Raw genomic sequence first — 19,785 nt, forward strand, 5'->3', positions numbered from 1 at the left:
CACACATTTGTGTTGTTTTTACGTCCAACAGATGGCGCTGTTTTTCAAAAAAAAGCATGTTTTTACCTGTCACAGGTGTGACATCTATATAATATAGGTATATAAAAACACGTGCGTATTCGAATGCAACGTTGTGTCAAAATTTCAAAGCAATCGGTGAAGAACTTTCGGAGATTTAAGATTTTGAACAAATGAACATTTACATTTTTATTTATATAGAAGATAAATGAACTCTCTCTTTGTTTCATCCTCTTCGTAACCCATGAGGTTATTGATGTAGAAGAAGAGTGGGCAGAGCTGGAGGGTGGAGTTAAACATGTCATCAGCTTAGAGTCCTTACATTGCCACAAACAATCCAAGTCCATCCCCTCTTGAATTCCATTGATCCTTATCTGATGCCAATTTAATATTGAACTTTAGATGAATAGATTCTTGTGTATAGGCTTAAATAAGTTTTTTTTGTGCTGTAATTTAATGAATGGTCCTGATCATTAATCTAGAACAGAACAGAACAGAATAGAATAGAGCTGGAAGGGACCTTGGAGACCTTCTAGTCCAGCCCCCCTGCTCAAGCAGGAGAACCTATACCATCTCAGACAAGTGACTGTCTAGTCTCTTCTTAAAAATCTCCAGTGATGGAGCGCCCATGATTTCTGGGGGTAAGCTGTTCCACTGGTTAATTGTCCTAGCAATTCTGGAACTTCTGTTAAACACCATATAGAATTATCCTGAGATAGATCTCACCCAAGCTTCAGGAGAAATTTGAGTACACACTAGTATTTTTTTTCCTTTTCAGTGAATGAACATAATACCTCAATATTTTACTGCTATTTTTAAAATGTATGTATTGACTAACCAATGGAACTCTCTTACCAGGAAGGTCATTTAATTGTGACACTGTCCAGGGTCAACTATTTTGCTACAGAAATGTTTTATATATAAAAAAACAAGTCTGTAATTTAATTTTTAAAACCAATGCTTTCTGTCTTTTGCAATTTTCATAAAAAAAGTTGCAAGCAGCTCGCATCAATGTTGCTCATTTGTTTTATTTTGATGAAAAAGGAAAATTTGAAGAAGTTACTAGAAGTGTATGAAATGTTAGGGGAAGAAGAAGATATTGTCAACCCGTCAAATGAACTGATAAAAGAAGGGCAAATACTTAAGCTTGCTGCTCGCAACACATCAGCTCAAGAAAGATATCTCTTCTTAGTAAGTATTTTCCTCTGACTACCATTTTAAATGTCTTTAACAATGGATTTCTATGTTTGTGCAGGTGAAGGGGAAGTGCTATTTCAGTGCTGTGTTTTTTCCTACAAAGAAAGATTTCCAAATTGACTTTCTGTAGTTCTCTTTCTAGTACAGTGTTTCTAATTGTTCTTAACATAACTTGTGAAGCAGTGCTAAATATGAACATGCCTTCCTCCTAAACAGCCTTATAATTTACTTTAGAAAGGACCAGGAACCATGGTTAATTCTAACTAGAACTAATGTTGATGCAAATAAAGGGCTGAAACATAATTAAATGATAAGAGGCGCTTAATGTATACTGACAAAGGAAACTTCCCAGTTTGCAGGTGGAAGTTTACAAAAAAGCAATGTGGAGTGGGGAGAAGATGACAGGTGGTAATAAATTCAAATAAATAAATACTAGATTATAGATTAATAAAAGGATTCTTATGAAATTGTCCACCAGGCTACCTTCTCTTAATCGTATGTCCCCTATTTTTGAATGGATAAGTAATGAATGGTGTATTTAACTAGTACATCTTGGTGCTGTAGGAGGAAGAGTGGCAGAATCTGGGGGCAGAGTTAAAAGAGGAATCAGCCTAGAATCCCTACATAGCCACAAACAGACTAAGTCCAATCTCTCCCTTAAATTCCATGGACCCTTATCTAACTCAAAGCAGGTGCTACCTGTTAGTTGAGAAGATTCCTGTCCACAGGCATGTGAAGCAATAAATTAGTTTAATTGGACTTTCATGTGTGGACCCATGCCTGACATGTGCCCACTGAAAACACTTAAATGCCTTCTGTTAGTTTCAAAAGTATTTTTCTAACTATTTTTTTCTCTCTTTTGTGAAGAGGAAATTAAGTTTCTAAACTTGTATTACAGCCTTCTTCCTAAAAGTCATGTTTATATTTAAGGCCAGATTTAACTCAAAGTCAGTTAAGTTCTAGAAAAAGTTTGTGTAACACAGATGTGGCTAAAATCCTTAGAACAATCTTGACCATCCTTTTCTGTACTTAAAAGTATTCCCAGAAAATATTTCACACTCTCTACACTCAAAGTCAGCTTCCAGGCAAGCTGTACTTTTCAAAACCAAAGAACTTTTTTTTTAAAGTAAACATTAAACAAAATAAAAATGGCTTCACTACTTTAATCCTTTATGAAACATGTACTTATTTTGCACAATGGCAAATGTAACATTTCTCTCAGGTTGTACTATATTGTATATTGAAAGAGAACTATAATTGAGTGAATATCCTGGGAAGATTGTAGCAAAGTTAGTTATGCTAACCACTTATTAATATCTTTCTTATTTTTCTTTCACTAAGACACAACTTTCACATTGGAAAGTGAATGCTTTTTGTTCAATATAATCCATTTAATACAATTGTGGACACTAATGTCTTTTGGTATATTGTTGTTGTTTTTTTCCAGTTCAATAACATGTTGCTGTACTGTGTACCAAAATTCAGCTTAGTGGGATCTAAGTTTACAGTCCGGACAAGAGTAGGCATTGATGGTATGAAGATTGTAGAAACCCACAATGAAGAATATCCACACACTTTCCAAGTGTCTGGGAAAGAACGAACTTTAGAGTTGCAGGCCAGGTAAGAAGTGAGTTTAAGATTGTTGCATGAAGCATAGTCACATGAAAGTAAAAGTTTAGAGTCCTGGAGCAGAGATATTGAAAACTGGCATATATCTGACTTGCGTTTGGAAAGCAGTGGTTCTTTTCATTCTTCTTAGTGAAATTCAAAATGCGTGATGGGTTTTAGGACATCATGGGTTTTAGGTCAGCATTTTCAAACTTGGCAACTTTAAAATGTGTGGACTTCAACTCCCAGAATTCCTCAGCCAGCATGCTGGTAGCTTTCCCCAGCTGATTTTTTGTTGACTTTTGACCTTTCCCCTAATCCTGCCAGGTCAGTTAGATTCCTGTAGCCCTTGATTTAAAACCATTTGTTTAATGATCATTTGAAATTACAATAACTCTAAAAAAAGTGACTTATGACGGTTTTTCACACTTACAACTGTTGTAACATCCGCATGGTCACATGATCAAAATTTGGGCACTTGGGGTCATGTGATCACCATTTGTAACCTTCCCATTCAAGCAAAGTCAAAGGAGGAAGCTAAATTCGCTTGATGACTGTATAATTCACTTAATAACTGCAGCAATTCACTTAACAGTGGTTAAAATGGTCGTAAAATGGGGCAAAACTCATTTAACAACTGCCTTGCTTAACAACAGAATTTTTAGGTTTAATTGCGGTCATAAGTTGAGTAGAACCTGTATGGTTAGATGAATCTCCAATTCCAATGGAAATGTTGAGCAGAAGGCATCAAGTTGCTTGAAAATATATCTGGCCTGAAGAGATCCGAGAATAACCTATATTAAAATTACAAAAATGACTTGGAACATTTCACTATTGAAACCAAATAAGTCCTTCTGGTAGATTGAAGAAATATATTAGATGTACTTAACACTGTTAACTGAATTCTGTTTATATTAAGTACTGTGGAATAGTTAATAGTCATGTTTATTTATTTATAATTAGTGGATTGCAGGATGCTCTATGTCTCTGTGACATGAAGAGTTTCTTTAGGGTCCTTTCCACAGTACACAATCTCTTCTGTTTTTTTAATGAGCATAAATAAAAAGGCTAGATAAATGTTTGTAATACCAGCTACATCTTCCTTCTTATGTTATTGAGTACATGCCTCACACTGATAAACAGTAATCTTCATCCCCATAAAAATTGCATTAGTTTGCCCTAAGGATTTTCTTTACCAGAAGAATTTGTCTTTGTTTGATTCCACAAAGAGTGCAAATTGATGCTTGTGGTTATAAGGTGCATTTTGTTATAGAGATGATTGCTTCCTGTTGATCTCATAGAGCCATTACTGCAACCCCGTGAGAAACAGAACTTAATGTTTGATTAGATCAATTTATACAGTCTCTGTCTGTACCTCTAAGACTTAAATGCCTAGAGTATTATCTTATTAAACCTCCCATGTTCTAGCAGTTGACACAGATGATAAGATTTATTTTTATCATGCAGCTACACAGTCTGGAGTCATGGAACAGAACCATTGGTCTGTTTAGTATAGTTATTCTGATTCCATGAAAGTGAAAGCAAGTCACAGCCTTGGTTTCCTTCTTTGATGTTCTTAGGGAAAATATGATGTCCCGTAGGCATTCCTATAATCATAGGGTATCCCTTTGATTGTATGCTTATTTGAAGGCAAAACCATTATTTGGAAGTAGCAGGGTGCAATCTGGGTGCAACTCTTTAAAGCAGCGATCATGTGCAACTATTGCTCTGTTTGGATCCTTGCACATTCCGAACATCTTTTTGCTTTCAAATCTGCACAGCCCTAGCAAAAAATCCTTTATTTCTGCAAACTGAAAGCATCCGAGCACTAATTTTCAGGCAGTACTATATTATATTAAGTCACCTGTAGTGAAACTGTTAATGTATCACTACAGAAGATTTAGATAATATGAAAGCAATCGCTTGAGCCCAAGCTTGCCTATGCTTAGAGAGGGGACAGGAATGGAAAAGAAACTGCTAAGTGGCTTTTATGCAAATGACCTGCTGATGAGAACTATGGAACTTCTCTTCCAAATCTGCTTTTAGAAGTAATGTGAACAATGCACACTAGGCAGTGTACAAATTCATGAGATTAGGTTTAGTTGTAGAGTTCAATTTGGCAGGAAAATTTTATATATGTAGTGACAAAGTTCACTTCTCAGTACAATTCAGATCAATAGCTACAGCTTTAAATGACTTTATTTCTGGAAAGTGGAAGGAAAGATCAGAGATGGGAGAAATCCAGCCTTGAATTGACCAGAACAATTTGCTAAGTCTAAATGGAATTTGCATTCACACATGCAGAGTGTATTAGAGCAGGGGTCGCCAATCCCCAGTCCATGGATCGGTAATGGTCCCTGGTGTGCCAGAACCCGGGCCATGCAAACAAGTGAAGACCCATCTACGGGATGCCGGGAACACGTGAAACCACACCCTCTCTGGTCCATGGAAAAACCTCTCTCCACAGAACTGGTCCCTAGTTCACAAAAGGTTGGGGGACACTGCATTAGAGACATTATTCTGGTATACATACATGTGAAATATCATTCTGAGCTCATTTCAGATGTCATACTTCAGCAAAGGTTTAATTATGCACAGTTGAAAGGCATCAGTTTTTGAATCCAGGATTCCAGTTCTCTTTTTTCTTGCAATTAGATATTTTTGATGTTTTCGATAGGTACCTTTTTATATGCTTCAGCATGTGTATGCCTTGCCATGTAAAATGGCTTTAGCTTATTAACAATTTCTGAACATGCTTTTAACCATTATCTCCAACTGTGTTCTTTAGCTCTGAACAAGACAAAGAAGAATGGATAAAGGTAAATACACCTGACTTGTTATATCCAAATCTGCAATAAATGTGCTAAGATTGACGCTTTATATGCAACTAGGTAATATGGCTATTCCTCTGCTGCTGTTGTCATGATTCTTTTGAAATTAAACATCAAATGTTTGCTGAGTTAAAAAGTTAGTTACTGGAATCAAGCATATATCTATCTCAAGTATTCATTTTGGTCTGACATTTAATCGTTTACTCTTCTGTTATGTTAAATTTGATATTCTTTCTCCATTTCATTGATTCCAGACTCTTCAGAGTACTATAGATGCTTTTCAGCAAAGAAATGAAACATTCAGAAATGCAATTGCAAAAGAATATGATGACATGCCTATTGAAGTTTCTGTAAGTTGAGTGTAACTTTTGGATTGTGTATACTCCTGTCTGCTCATATTAATTCAAAAGTCCATGTCAGAAAAAAATGAAAATAAGTCATGAAACAGATTAGTTTGCCATTAGAATGACCTTTCAAGTCACGTAAACGCTCATATGGGCCTATTTTTATTCACTGTATTGTAATGTATCGATATGGATAGACCTGTACAGAGATGTCTGTTCAGGAGATGGTCTGATTTGCCAAAAGAAAGAGAAGAAGGGTGTGGATGGAAGCAGGAATAATAGAAGAGAGAAAAGATAATAGTGTGAGTCAAATTCAGCATGGCAAAGTGGTATCTGTCATCTACATGGCAAAGATATTTATATATCATTTCAATTTATGAGGCCGCACCAACTTCAGACTCACTTGAAGATTTATTGTATCTACCAAATTATTCTATGATGTAAAAGTCAAGACTGTGAGAACAGACAAGCATATATGGTGCGACAGTCTTCTGTAAACAGCCACAAATATGTTATAAATCTTTCATTCCAATTACTGTTCATTCATGATAAGAGTTATAAGAGTTTTGTTTTGTCTTTTAAAAACTCTGTGTGACTTCCTGCTCAACATTTCTCACTCCTTTTTCTATTGCACATTATTTTAAAAAAAAAACCTAAATCAATGGATTGTACATAATATTTGGAAAAGAAGCATTTCTTTAGAAAACAATGAAAGAGTTCCAGAGGGAGACATAAAAAAATGCAAGAGAGATACATACTGTGATAATCACAGTTTATTCTTTATTCAGTCAACAAACAAAACATAACTAACATTTAAATTTAGATTCCATTTCTAATTATCGTACAACATAGCTGTCTTTTTGGTTAATCCATTTGTTCTGATCTCTACAGAAATTCTCTTCATCCCTCTTTTTGCACATATAAAGAGTGCTGTGCTCATTTGAACATCTTTTCCTGGTTTAAGGTCTACTGTAGTTATGGGATTGAAGCCCAGCTGCCATGAAAGTTAGGATCCAAGTATCTATTTCTCTTTTCTTTTCCCACAATTGCTATTAGAACTTATTTATCTATGGCTATTTTAATCTTTGGCATTCCCTGCCTTTTCCTACATCACTGGATTTGGTTACTGCTGTCAAGGGAAAATGCAAAGCATCAAACTAATCTTGAATATCTTTCAATCCTAAATATGCAGCTGTTGTTTATGGTAGCATCCACACCTGTTATTTACTTTTAAGATTAGCCTGTCATTCCACTGGATTTTCAGACAGAAAGTTAATTACCTTTTCTTCTAGTAATGTTCCACAATTTATTTTTTTCCCCTCCTCTGAGACTGCTGAGCTCGGGAAGAGAGCCCCAAGATGGATCCGAGACAATGAAGTGACTATGTGTATGAAATGCAAAGAGCCATTTAATGCACTAACAAGGAGGAGACATCATTGCCGAGCTTGTGGGCATGTAAGCACAAAGCCACATCTGCTGGTTAACAGTTGCTGAAGCTGCCAAAAACTTGTTCAGAAACTCCATCTGGTGATTGCTTTTAAATGCTGTTTTGTTTCAGCTGACACTTGCTGTGGCAGGAAGTCAGAATCTGTGAACCACTTGTGAACCAAATCTGCGCCCTCTTATGGCCAATGCAGGAAAATTTTCTGTAAATGGTTCCTTTTGACATTTTATTAACTTAAAGCAGGGGTCTTCAAACTTGGCCCTTTTATGACTTGTGGACTTCAACTCCCAGAATTCCTCAGCCAGCGTGCCTGGCTGAGGAATTCTGGGAGTTGAAGTCCACAAGTCATAAAAGGGCCAAGTCTGAAGATCCCTGACTTAAAGTATTTTAATAAAATGTTTTATTAACTTGATAGTTAAAATAACCACAACTGATTTCATTTTACTTCCTTGCTGGTGTCCTCCGTCTGATCTCTATTCTGAACTGTCATAAGCTGTTTGATCCTCCAACTGATCATCTTCAGCTGGTTTCAAGTTATCTTTGGAAATTTTCTTTTTCAGAGTACCAATTTTAATCTCTAGTTGGAAGAATTTTATTTCTGTGATTTTTTTTTAATTGGATAATTCATAGATGTTAAATTATACATTCATATTTTTGTACATCACATTTACCGGTACATGTATTGACTGCCCAAGTCTAGTGATACTTTGGGGAACACAGAAACAAACTTTTGATTCCTGAATTAACCATGATACTGATGTTCATGATACGGAGAGCTGGTTAATTTACAGCTTTTTCTCAACTGAAAGTTAAGGTCAATATTATCCTTGTCTTCTTTTGCAGCTCTTTGATTATGTTTGTCTTTGAGAGGTGGTGCTAAATGCCTGAACAGTTCTGTTTTAGAACACTGGATGGAGTTCATGTTTGGTTGCTATCATTGTACAATAAATTAATAAATTAATCCTTTAGTAAAAATCTCACCGTGGCAAATGGTGTTTGGAGCTAATGTTTGGAAGCAAACTAATGTTCCAAAGTAACTCAGTTTTTCTTTTTCTTAAGGTGGTTTGCTGGAAATGTTCTGATTATAAAGCTCATCTTGAGTATGATGGCAATAAACTGAACAAAGTCTGTAAAGATTGCTACCACATTATAACAGGGTGCACTGATAGTGAAGAAAAGAAAAAAAGAGGAATCTTGGAGGTATGAAATTTAAAGAATGAAAGTATGTTGGGTTTTGTTTAATACTTATTTACATTGCTTTGTATCTTTGTTGCCTGCCCCCATTTTATGAACTTAAAATGTTTTAATAAAATGTTTTATTAACTTAAAAGTAATAAGACCACACTTACTGCATCCAGTTTTGATCACCATATTATAAAAAAGATGCAGAGACTCTGAAAAGAGCACAGAAAAAGGGGGTTGGAGGATGAAACATATGAAGAACAGTTGCAAGAATTGGGTATGTCTAGCCTAGTGAAAAGAAGAACTAGGGTTGACATGACAGCAGTGTTCCAATATTTGAGGGGCTGCCACAAAGATGGGGTCAGTCTATTTTCCAAAGCACTTTAAGGCAGGACAGGAAACAATGGATGGAAACTAATCAAGCAGAGAAGCAACCTAGAATTAAGGAGAAATTTCCTGACAGTGAGAACAATTAACCAGTGGGACAGCTTGCCTTCAAAAGAGGCTTTTAAGAAGAGATTGGACAGCCACATGTCTGAAATGGTATAGGGCCGTGGTGGCGAACCTATGGCACGCAGAGCCCTCTCTGTGGGCGCGCGCGCCATTGCCCCAGTCCTAGGCGTTCAGCTGGGTTTTATAAAACCTTTTTGCTTTAGGCCTCCGCCGCCATATGCAAAAAAAAAAAAGGATTCAATCAATCAATTTCAAATTCTTGTGGGAAAAAAAATCTCGCAAAGTTGGAATTGATTGATTGAATTTTTTAGTTCCACCCAGTCTGCCGTTACCACGGCAGCCACGCCTACCCAATGGGCCACGCCTGTCCAATTGGCCACACCCACCCGGCACCCGACGATACATAAGTGGGTTTTGGGTTTCAGTTTGGGCACTTGGTCTCTAAAAGGTTCGCCATCACTGGTATAGGGTCTCCTGCTTGAGCAGAGAGTTGGACTAGAAGACCTCCAAGGTCCCTTCCAACTCTGTTATTCTGTTAAAATGGCATTGATAATTCTCATAATTACTTAAAATTGCATGCAGTCAGGAAGCCATTCATGAGAACTAACTAGCCAAAGGCTAAATTTATGTTTGCATGCAGAAAATTGCATGTGACTCATCCATTGGGTGCCAAAAAACCATTTTAAAATATGCTGCCTCTGATGACATCCATGAAATCAGCCTAGCTAATTTGGTTGGTCATACTGGCTGTGCTGAGTTGCAAACTGTAGTTTAGCACTGTATGCAGAGATACAAAGTTTTCACCTCAACCATGAGTCTTCACATTTTGAAAATGATAGTGTTTCTTGGATTTCCATTGGACACAGTTTTGACTGCTAAAGGTAGAGAAGAGAAAAGGGAAAAGGAAAAGTGACAAAATTTAGCCGCGATGGGCAGACTTTACTAAAACAAATCCATCCTTCCAAAACTGCAAATAAGCTTATAAGTTGCAATTCAGTGGAAGTTTCCAGTGCTGCTGGTTCTATTAGCTATTTTTAAAAGCCCATTATTGCTTCTTTATTACATACATTATTTTGGCGCAACAAACCCACACCAACTGCTGTTTAGAGGCAAACATACTCAACCATAGTTTTTTACTTTGTGAAAAACTTGGCAATGCTACTTTCAAGAAGGACTTCAGAAGAAGCCAGAAGGAAGACAAAGCCTTTTGTTATAAGCTACTTTATGAGTTTCTTTTTTGATTTCTTCTAAAAGGCACTTTGAGTTAAATGAAGAAAATGCTCCCTGGAATTGATTGATAATTAAATATTTTGTAAAAGGTCAGCGATTCTTCCATTTTCATTCTATTGCCACAAGATTACATTGCTTCCATGTCACGTTTCTTTGATAAATAGTGAAATACCAAGCCACCAGCTGGGCTTAAGTCATTTTTGTGACTTTATTTGCTATGGCATACTCCATTTAATTCTCCAGGGAAAGATTGAAGGCAAACGAGGTCCAGGCAGAAGAAGAACATAGTGGCTTCAAAATCTAAGGGATTGGTTTGGACAAAACTCAGCAGCACTTTTTCGTGCGGCTGCTGATAAAAACAGGATCGCCAACATGATCGCCAACGTCCGATAATGGATATGGCACAAGAAGAAGAAGAAGAATTTGCTATGATTTTATTCCTTACCAATTATTGTCTGATGAATTATGAACAATTATTGTGATCTTTTTATAATTCTTTAACCACCTTCCCTTTTATCTCTACAGATTGAATCAGCAGAAGTGTCAGGGAATAGTGTGATATGTAGTTTTCTACAGTACTTGGAAAAATCGAAAACATGGCAAAAGGCTTGGTGTGTGATACCTAAACATGAAGCCCTTGTTTTATATATGTATGGCGCTCCACAGGTATGTATGTAAAAGGAATGGAAGCCAGACCATAGCAAAGCTCCTTCCTCTCCTTAGGGAACATGATATCATGCTTACTGTATCTTGCATTTACAATTCTGCAACTGTAATTCCTACTCTTTCTGAATTCCCCCACTGTATGTAAAAGAAGAGTTTACACAATAACAATCAGAATTGGCTATGACAACAGTGTATCTCTCCTCATCTTCTGTTAACAGAAGGTGATATGTGATACAAGTAGTTCTCGACTTACAGCTATTTGTTTAGTGACCGTTCAAATTTACAACAGCACTGAAAAAAGTGACTTATGACCATATTCCACACTTACAACCATTTCAGCATCCCCTTGGTTGTGTGATCAAAATTTGATTCATATTTATGACGGTTGCAGTGTCCTGGGGTCATGTGATCCTCTTTTGCAACCTTCTGACAAGGAAAGACAATGGGGAAGCCAAATTCACTTAACAACCGTGTTACTAATTCAACGACTGCATTGATTCACTTATGTGTGGCAAGAAAGGTCATAAAATGGGGTCAAGGCTCACTTAACAACTGTCTCACTTAGCAACAGAATTTTGGGCTGAATTGTGGTTGTAAGTCAAGGACTACCTGTAACAGGTCTGGGTTTTATAAATCTGGGGAGCATCTAATGGCAACAGTAGATTTTTTTTTAGATTTTTTTAGGACTTCTTAGCTGCTAACTTGTGGTCATCTGGATTTTTGCACTTCAGTGTGGTAGCCATAGGTGATGAAAGGGCAGGGAGGAAAGAGATCTGATCCCCTGATGACCTAGGAGGTGGTTTTCTCCAGTTTTGCATTTTTCTTCTTCCTGTGGTTGCACGTTTTATCTATAAAGTTTAATCTTATTAGGAATGAGAACTTTTTGTTCCCCTGTCACTGGTTTTCTCCTGTTGGAAATCTAATATCCTCTGTAGCACAACCTCTATAACAGGGGTCCCCAACCCCCGGTCCGTGGACCAGTACCGGGCCACGGCATGCCAGCAACTGGTCCGCACAAACAAGGAAAGCCCCATCCGCAGGATGTAGGCAGCACACAAAACCACACACCCTCTGATCCCTGCAAAAACCTCTCTTCACGGAACCGGTCCCTGGTGCCCAAAAGGCTGGGGACCTCTGCTCTATAATAAATTAAGAAGCTTCTTTTTGGTGACTCCTATCAAATGTTGCCTTTTTAAAGTGACTTCATTTCTGTTTACATAGGATGTCAAAGCCTTGGCTACTATTCCACTTTTGGGCTACACAGTAGATGACACCCCAAGAAGTGCTGACCTCCCTCACAGTTTCAAATTGACTCAGTCTAAGTCTGTGCACAGTTTTGCAGCAGATAATGAAGAGCTGAAACAGAAGTGGTTGAAAATCATCTATATGGCTGTTAAAGGTGAAACACCAGATTGCTGCAATGATTCACAAATCAGTTTGGAGGATCAGCATGAAAGCACTGCAAAACTGGAATCCACCAATGGTCTGTAAAGCTGTATTTCTCCCATTCATATTGGGGTTGACACTACTTCCTAAAACAAATTTGAAAATACGCCAGCCTTTCTGCCATGGTTCTTAGCACTTTATGTTGAAAAAGAACAAAAAAGTCCATATCGTTTTAGACAAATTGTCCTTATGTTTATGTTATGTCAATAAAATTAATGTACAGAAGCATTCCACATTTTCTTTTTATTCAATTAATGTCTTAGCCAAAAAGTCATCAATATTAACCTAATGCTGTTATTTCCAAGATTGTTATCATACAACATAATACTGTTGGGGATGATACAGCTTTTTCATAATGAAGTTGATCTCTTGGTAATTTTCTATGAATCATACATGTGTGTTTTTAGATATACCTCCACATTGCCAAATAGATGTGTAGTGAAATTTAAAGTTAGATTAGCTTTCTGCATTTAAATTCTCGCACTATTTACACTGATGTGTATATAAAAACTATACATTTTTGTTTGTGAACCAAACAATATTCAGAGTATCTAAACATTTCAAATGATCTATTTAAAAAGTTAATTCTTTCCTGTTAAAACTTTTTTATTGAACAATAAGAACATTATATACTGTTTGCAGGGTATGTTTTTACAGGAAAATGTACCATAATCGATTTTGATTTATCTTCATGATACTAAATTTATGCTTGCCTATGATTTTTAAAAATGAAGCATGCATCCTCTAGAATTTAAGCAAAAAATTCTACATTTAAGAGACAATTGGTGGCTTGTTTATATAGAATAATATTGGTATTTTTATACATTAATGCAGAACTGGAAAAAGTAGTAAAGGCATGTACTGGATGTATAGATTCTAGCCGTGGTTTGAAAAGCATAACTTCTCAGTTCTGTTACCTTTGGAAAGTGGTCCTACATTTCTAAAATTATAAATGCTTTAGTAATTATCAGCTTAATCTTAAACAATGTCTTGTGATATCTCTTTTCCCTTTATATTAGGATTTAATACAGAGATCTAAATATTATGAATCAGTTCAGACTTTGCACCAAATCATGATTAAAGAAAATTAAATATATGTTGAATTCATACATTACACTATGCCATAAAGTAGTTTGTTTGGCTTACGTGATGTGTAAAGCCAATTGTAAACCCTGATTTATGGCTTAAGATTATGTATGAACAGGGTTATTTACTCAATAAACTATGATTAAAACTAACCATATCTTAACAGTTACAGTCTTAGCATGATGCCCAAATGGAGAAATTTGTTTGCAGCTGACCAGCAAAGATTCAGTCAAATCATGCTTTGTGCAACAAAGGGTCTCACTTGACATTTTAAATTAACAAATCATAATTAAACCATTAGTCTTCATTCAAAGACTAGTGCATTGAAGAATTGCTGAATATACATCTTTATGTTTTATACCTGCATCAGTGGCATGGGTTCTAGCATAATTAACAACATATTATGTGATAAGATATTTGAACTGACCACTTATAACTCCTCATCAAACCATACACATGTTGCCGCAGTTAATGTCACTGCCTATGTGTCCCAAAACCATGAAAATGGGAAGCAGATTGATTAATATCCACCACACTTACTATGCATGGTCATGCATTTTGTAGCATAACAGAACATGATTTTAAAGTCGTGCAAAAAGTATACATTTCTGTAAAACTGGGAAATGTGTGTTTATACTTTCCTTTAAAAACTTTCTTAAAGAAGTACAATCTTATGCTGGAATTTCCCATTTCTTTTTGCAGTTTCCTGTAAGTGTGCTTTTTTCAGATCAACTGAATGTTGATCGACTGGTTGAGACAAGAATTGACTAACCAGCTTGTCTCCTGAGCCTGATATTTTGAGTTGAAAGAGAGTAAATGGCCCAAAGTCACCCAGCCAGCTTTCATGGCTAAGGCGGGACTAGAACTCACAGTTTTCTGGTTTCTAGCCTTGTGCCTTATATTCAGTAGACCAAACTGACTCTCACATCTTATGCTGTATCTTATACTTTTTGTTTGGGAGTTAGCTTTATTTAATTCAGTTGGAATTACTTTCTAAGTAAAGATGCATAGAATTGTACTGCTGATTAAGCTTTGCAATATTGAACTAATAATTAAGCTAATATATAATAATGTTATTATTATATGTTACTAATTGTTCAGAACATTTATCTTTCATTGCCAGAGTGGTATGCATGCAACAATCATAAGCCATTACTGTGGGGAGTTAAAACTACAGGTTAAACATCCACTGTCTAGCTGGAAAAAGACATAATTAGTTGAAATTTTCTACATTTTTAAATAAGTAATATTACATAGGAAAATTACGATCAAAATTTTTATATGAAGATGTGTTTCTACATTCCATTTAATTGTACGATCCCTTTTGCTAAGCATTTAGTGTGTAAGGTACCATAATAGCTATAACATAGGTGTGGAAAGCCATTCAGCATCTTCTCCAGCATCTTCAGATTACAACCAGTCAAATTTTGAAATCTGGTGGCCGAGATGCTGATTGGTAGCAATGCTGTTCCTTTCTCCCACATACATTTTTGGAAAAACAAAAGGCACAAAGTGGATACAAACTTTAAACTATTCTCTTTATCCTTTAACTTAAATCTAATTTGAGTCAAACACAACTTGTGGTGATCTTAAACTGTTGCTATCAAAACTGTAGATGATCATGTCTGTAAATTGCCATTTTTCAATTTTTCTTGAGGCTAATTTATAGCTTCTGTTTATTCCTTGGGGGGGTTTCCAAGTACTCTTAGCTTCTAAGGCCAGACAAGGTCAGCCAAATGCTTACTCCCTCTCCCTAAAAGTAGTCCAAAAATGTCTCCTTAGGGTCACGTTGTATCCTTGTAGATAGGATTTGCTCTAATAAGACGCTTGCTCTAATAAATAAAAACAGGGTTTCCTTTAATGTACGGTAGATTAAAGGTAAAATTAAATGTAGAATTAAAACACGTATCACAGGATTCTCCCACTGTCAGGGCCTATCTTTCTACGTGTGGTATATAATTAAACTATTTCACTGTTTGTTAAAATTAAATTTACTGATAAAGAATTAAAAGGAGACTAGTATAGGATTTGATGATCCTTGGTTTTACCATATGCCCAATACCAGAGCTGAGAGATTTTGCAGGTCTGGGACAATCACATAAAAGTTAGTTTTTTAGTGAAGCTAGTGGTTTATATTCAGTTTCTAGTTTGCATGGTTTAAATCAAACCTTAAGCAAATGACAGAAAGAAAATTACATTTCAACTCTCACAACTTCTGAGCTTTTGGGGATTGTCCAAAATTTTGAGTTCATCGTAATTTTCCTGTTGCCTCTGAATGGAATTGTCTACCTCTCATTAATTCAAATGTGCAAGGACATTCAGAACTTCACATCTTCTAAAGAATATTCATCAATATTAATGTTGCTTATTAAGATAAAATTGATTTCCCAACAGATAATATGTTGACCCAGTGTCTATGGGGATTCTCAATCATCCAGGTCATGGTTGCCCCAAAGGTAACTGGATTTTCTTGGTTTTTCCTTGAAAACGTCTTGCTTCTCATCCAAGAAGCATCTTCAGTTCTGGAGAATGGATGAGAAATGAAACATTTTCACAGAAAAACCAAGAAAGTCCAGTTGTCTTTTGAAAAGCACCTTTGGGACATGTTGACTCCAATATGCTTTTCTTCTGCAAAGAAAGTTTTTTTAATATATGACTTAACATTTACAGTTATTTGACAATGGGTTTTATACAGAGCAAAATGTTCACTTACGTATATAAATACTCTTTGTTGTAAAATAAAGAGTTAATCATCGGCAACCCTTTGCAATCTAGCTATGTATTCCTTCTTGCTTTGAAATATTTTCTTGATAGAAAATGTGTAAAACGCAAAGCAATTCTAACATGAGTTAAGTGCAAACGTTAAAAAGATCTCAATTACAAAGCTAGTGGCTCTCATTGTTTGAACTCAATCTGTTATTTGCATGTAGCAACTTCATTCTATATGTACTTATCTCAGAAAATCAACCTGGAGGGTGAACTTTGGGCTTCTAGTTATCGTTCAGGAAATAGTGTATCCTGCCTTTTGGGAATCATGTTTGAAAGCAGGCTTTCTTATATTATATTAAGATAAATAATCTTTTAGAATTCACATTGATCTCAGTTATGCAGCATACTACCTCATATGGGCTCCATTTGAACCCTTGAGGAGTGGATAAGGGAGAGATTTCCTTTAACCTCCCCCTCATAGATTAATAATAAAAAGCACATGATTAGCACTTAGGAGAGAGTAAAGACTGTGTAGGCTTCAAAAATGATGTAGAAGAAGTGCTTCAGAACTCAGATGGGACAGTGATGTCTTAATACTACTAAAAAAATACCCCAACTTTTTTCAAGCTTCTCATGAGCTTGAAAAAGATGTGCTGCTGCTTTAAGTGTCTCCTTAGCCTTAACCATGCTGGCTAGGGAATTCTGGGAGTTGAAGTCCACGTAACTTCAAGTTTCTAAAGTTGAGGTACACCTTAAGGCAGGTGTGTCAAACTGCCGGCCCATGGGCTGGTTGCATCATACAGAGGCCGTGCCCACCCCAGCTCCGGCAATGCAAAAAAAGTTGTGATACATAACAACACGTCACATGATGTGGCGAGTTTGACACCCATGCCTTAAGGAGAGGATTCCTTAAAGGAGCACCACCTTTTTTTAAAGTTCAGGGTGAATGCTGTAAAGTCAGTCTACTTTAATCAAAAGCTAAGAAATAGTGCATTTCTTCAAAATAATTTTCAAAGTGTGCATTGCCCTAATAGAGAGCACTTTCAGGATGTTGAGCCTCCTAAGCACACTCTCATAGAAAAAAGTTCGAAATACAGTAAATCAATGAGATGTTATAGTACTTGAATGTTATTACAATGTGATTGAAGTTGTTAGATTCTAATGTAAAGCACAACTAATGGTGATTTGAAATGAAGATGAGATAAACCTATAATCTAATTTTTGTAGTTTAATCTGACTCCAAAATCTTTTAAATTGTGTTTTTCCATCGGAAGTATTTGGAAAGATATGAAGAGAGATAATATTGATATTGATATTACAAACTAATTGTACAATCCCTTCCTTTTTCTTATCTGCTAAGTTAAATTTCTCCATTTCTATTTCATTCTGCGTAGTATTGCTTTCCCTGAAAATAATGTACATATGTAGGTAAGCATTTAGAAAATGATGATAATCCTGTGCTTTTTTTCTCAACAATCCCACAGGATAAGAATTATTTTACCCTAAGTAGATTTAAAGATATTGTATCCCTGGGGACAATTGGATTTTGTATTTATTTTTGTTGGACGTATTTTGTTCCTGAATAAGTTGCTATTTCTTCAGATGGAATCTGTGTTTGGTTTCTTCAGTTCATAGTAAGCTTGCAGCAGGACTTATGAATGCAGGGGTGGGTCTGTATGTGTATAAGCTAAGGCAGGGGTCTCCAAACTTGGCAACCTTAAGACTTGTGGAGTTGAAGTCCACAAGTCTTTAACGTTACTGAGTTTGGAGGCCCCTGAGCTAAGGGTTATCTTTTTGGGACCGATAAACCCCTGTGATTTTTCCTTGGCTTTAAGTAATATAATAGTCAGAATATCCTGTTTTTAAATTAAAGCGTGTGTTAACAGAAAAAACAATTTTCTCTGAAATTCAATAGTTAAACTATCCTGGCTTAAAAGCACACATATAACTTCCTTCTTTACAGTCTTTTCCAGATTAAAGCTCTTTTTAAATAGGATGGTAAAAAGTTTCAGTTCGTATTAATTGCCTGTAAAGTTTCTGTGAACTTGGTTTGGGTGCTTTTGCAGATTTGAGTTGGTGCTCTTTCTGTGAAATTCCCAAATCTTTCATTTTTATTTAATGATGTAAATTCTGATATGCCTGGTATTTAAATGGGTAATCATTATAATTCACTGTGCACCTTAATCAACAGCTGAAAGGGATATTTTTAATGTCCCTTCACTTTCAGTTGTTAAGCATTTCATTGACATGCTGCGAATTGCAATTGAAGACCTAGCAGAAATTCCTCTTAACCCAGGAACTGATATCTATCTTAATGGCAGGTCTGGATGCTGGAAGAAGGATTAGAAATAATTATAGTTAATGTCTGTAACACTGCTCAACAAGGCTAGTGAAGAAGGGAAGAGATCTTGTTCCCTGGAGTGACATTAATAGCCGAGTCTGGCTCCCAGTTTGCTAATTATTTAGCAAGAAAACTTATTTTTGCATAGGCCAATTGCAGAATTTAGCATGAATTCCTGACTGCTTTTATGTCAACTACTCTAATGTTTAATAAATAATTCTTGTTGCATAATGAAAGGAAGAAAGCCCAATATGAATTTATTTCAGTGAATGGATCCCATAGTAGAATGTAGTAGGTTACCAACAATTCTGAATATTTCTACTTTCAGCTTTTCCTATTCCCAGCTAATACAATATAAAGATTAAATGGAACATTTCTGGAATATTTTAGATTATCACAGCTAATTATAAAAAAGATGAATGTGCATGTGGTGTATGATGAAGCATGTTTCTGTAGTGCATTATGTAAACATTTTGCTCCCTGCATTCATAGAAATGTTTTTACTACCTGTTTATTATTGCTCAAGTACAAATGAATTGCAAGATATATTAATTTTCTCATTTCAATGTGAATCTACAGCTGGCTGTCAGATTGATTTGACGTAAGTTAAGATAAAAATGCAGGACATCATCTTGCCAAAATTAGGTAAATGACTATCAATGAGAAAGCCACTTTGGTTAAGTCAGCCTCACTGAAAAATAGCTTCTGTGTCACAAAAAAAAGGTATTTAAGCACAGGGATACCAAATGTAATTATCACTTTTAAAAGTAGCACTTCTGTTGTTCATATTCTTGGGTGTAAATAAATAAAATGGTCTGTAATGCAGTGCTTTTTTCGATAGCTTTAGCACTATTGACTTCTTTTTCTTGACCTTTAAACAAAGTTGTGATCTTAGTGGCACTGTGTTAGAAATTTTAATAATTATAGTTTTGATAGATTTGTAGTTTACCACATTGCATGCACTATTCCTTTTCCCATTCTGGAATAACTCCTTTTAGGACAAGTCTTGATTTATGCTAATATTAAAGAATTAATAATAATAAATCTTTATTGATTAGCCCTTGGGCCATATCAAAGTGCAAAGTTCCAGCAACAAATTATTACTAAAGTTTGATAAAAGCAATTTAAAATGAAATTTGATAAAATACAGTTTAAAATGGAATTAGAGTAAAATACGACTTAAAATGAAATTGGAGTAAAATACAGTCTAAAATGAAATTAAAATAGAGT

The 19,785-nt window shown here is 35.7% G+C and overlaps 1 protein-coding gene across 1 annotated transcript in view; it reads left to right on the forward strand.

The window, feature by feature from the left end:
- FGD4 (FYVE, RhoGEF and PH domain containing 4) overlaps positions 1-12,647 on the forward strand; it is a 47,600-nt gene extending 34,953 nt beyond the window's left edge. The window contains exons 9-16 of the mRNA XM_015815674.1: positions 1,063-1,209; positions 2,663-2,835; positions 5,612-5,642; positions 5,909-6,004; positions 7,328-7,453; positions 8,502-8,642; positions 10,833-10,973; positions 12,195-12,647. Of these exons, the coding sequence (XP_015671160.1) occupies positions 1,063-1,209; positions 2,663-2,835; positions 5,612-5,642; positions 5,909-6,004; positions 7,328-7,453; positions 8,502-8,642; positions 10,833-10,973; positions 12,195-12,464 (1,125 nt within the window). The 3' untranslated portion in view covers positions 12,465-12,647. The remainder of the gene's footprint in view (positions 1-1,062; positions 1,210-2,662; positions 2,836-5,611; positions 5,643-5,908; positions 6,005-7,327; positions 7,454-8,501; positions 8,643-10,832; positions 10,974-12,194) is intronic.
- Positions 12,648-19,785: the final 7,138 nt, after the last annotated feature.

Source organism: Protobothrops mucrosquamatus, unplaced genomic scaffold (genome assembly GCF_001527695.2).
Source record: "Protobothrops mucrosquamatus isolate PMUCROS unplaced genomic scaffold, P.Mucros_1.0 scaffold363, whole genome shotgun sequence".
Taxonomy (NCBI): domain Eukaryota; kingdom Metazoa; phylum Chordata; class Lepidosauria; order Squamata; family Viperidae; genus Protobothrops; species Protobothrops mucrosquamatus.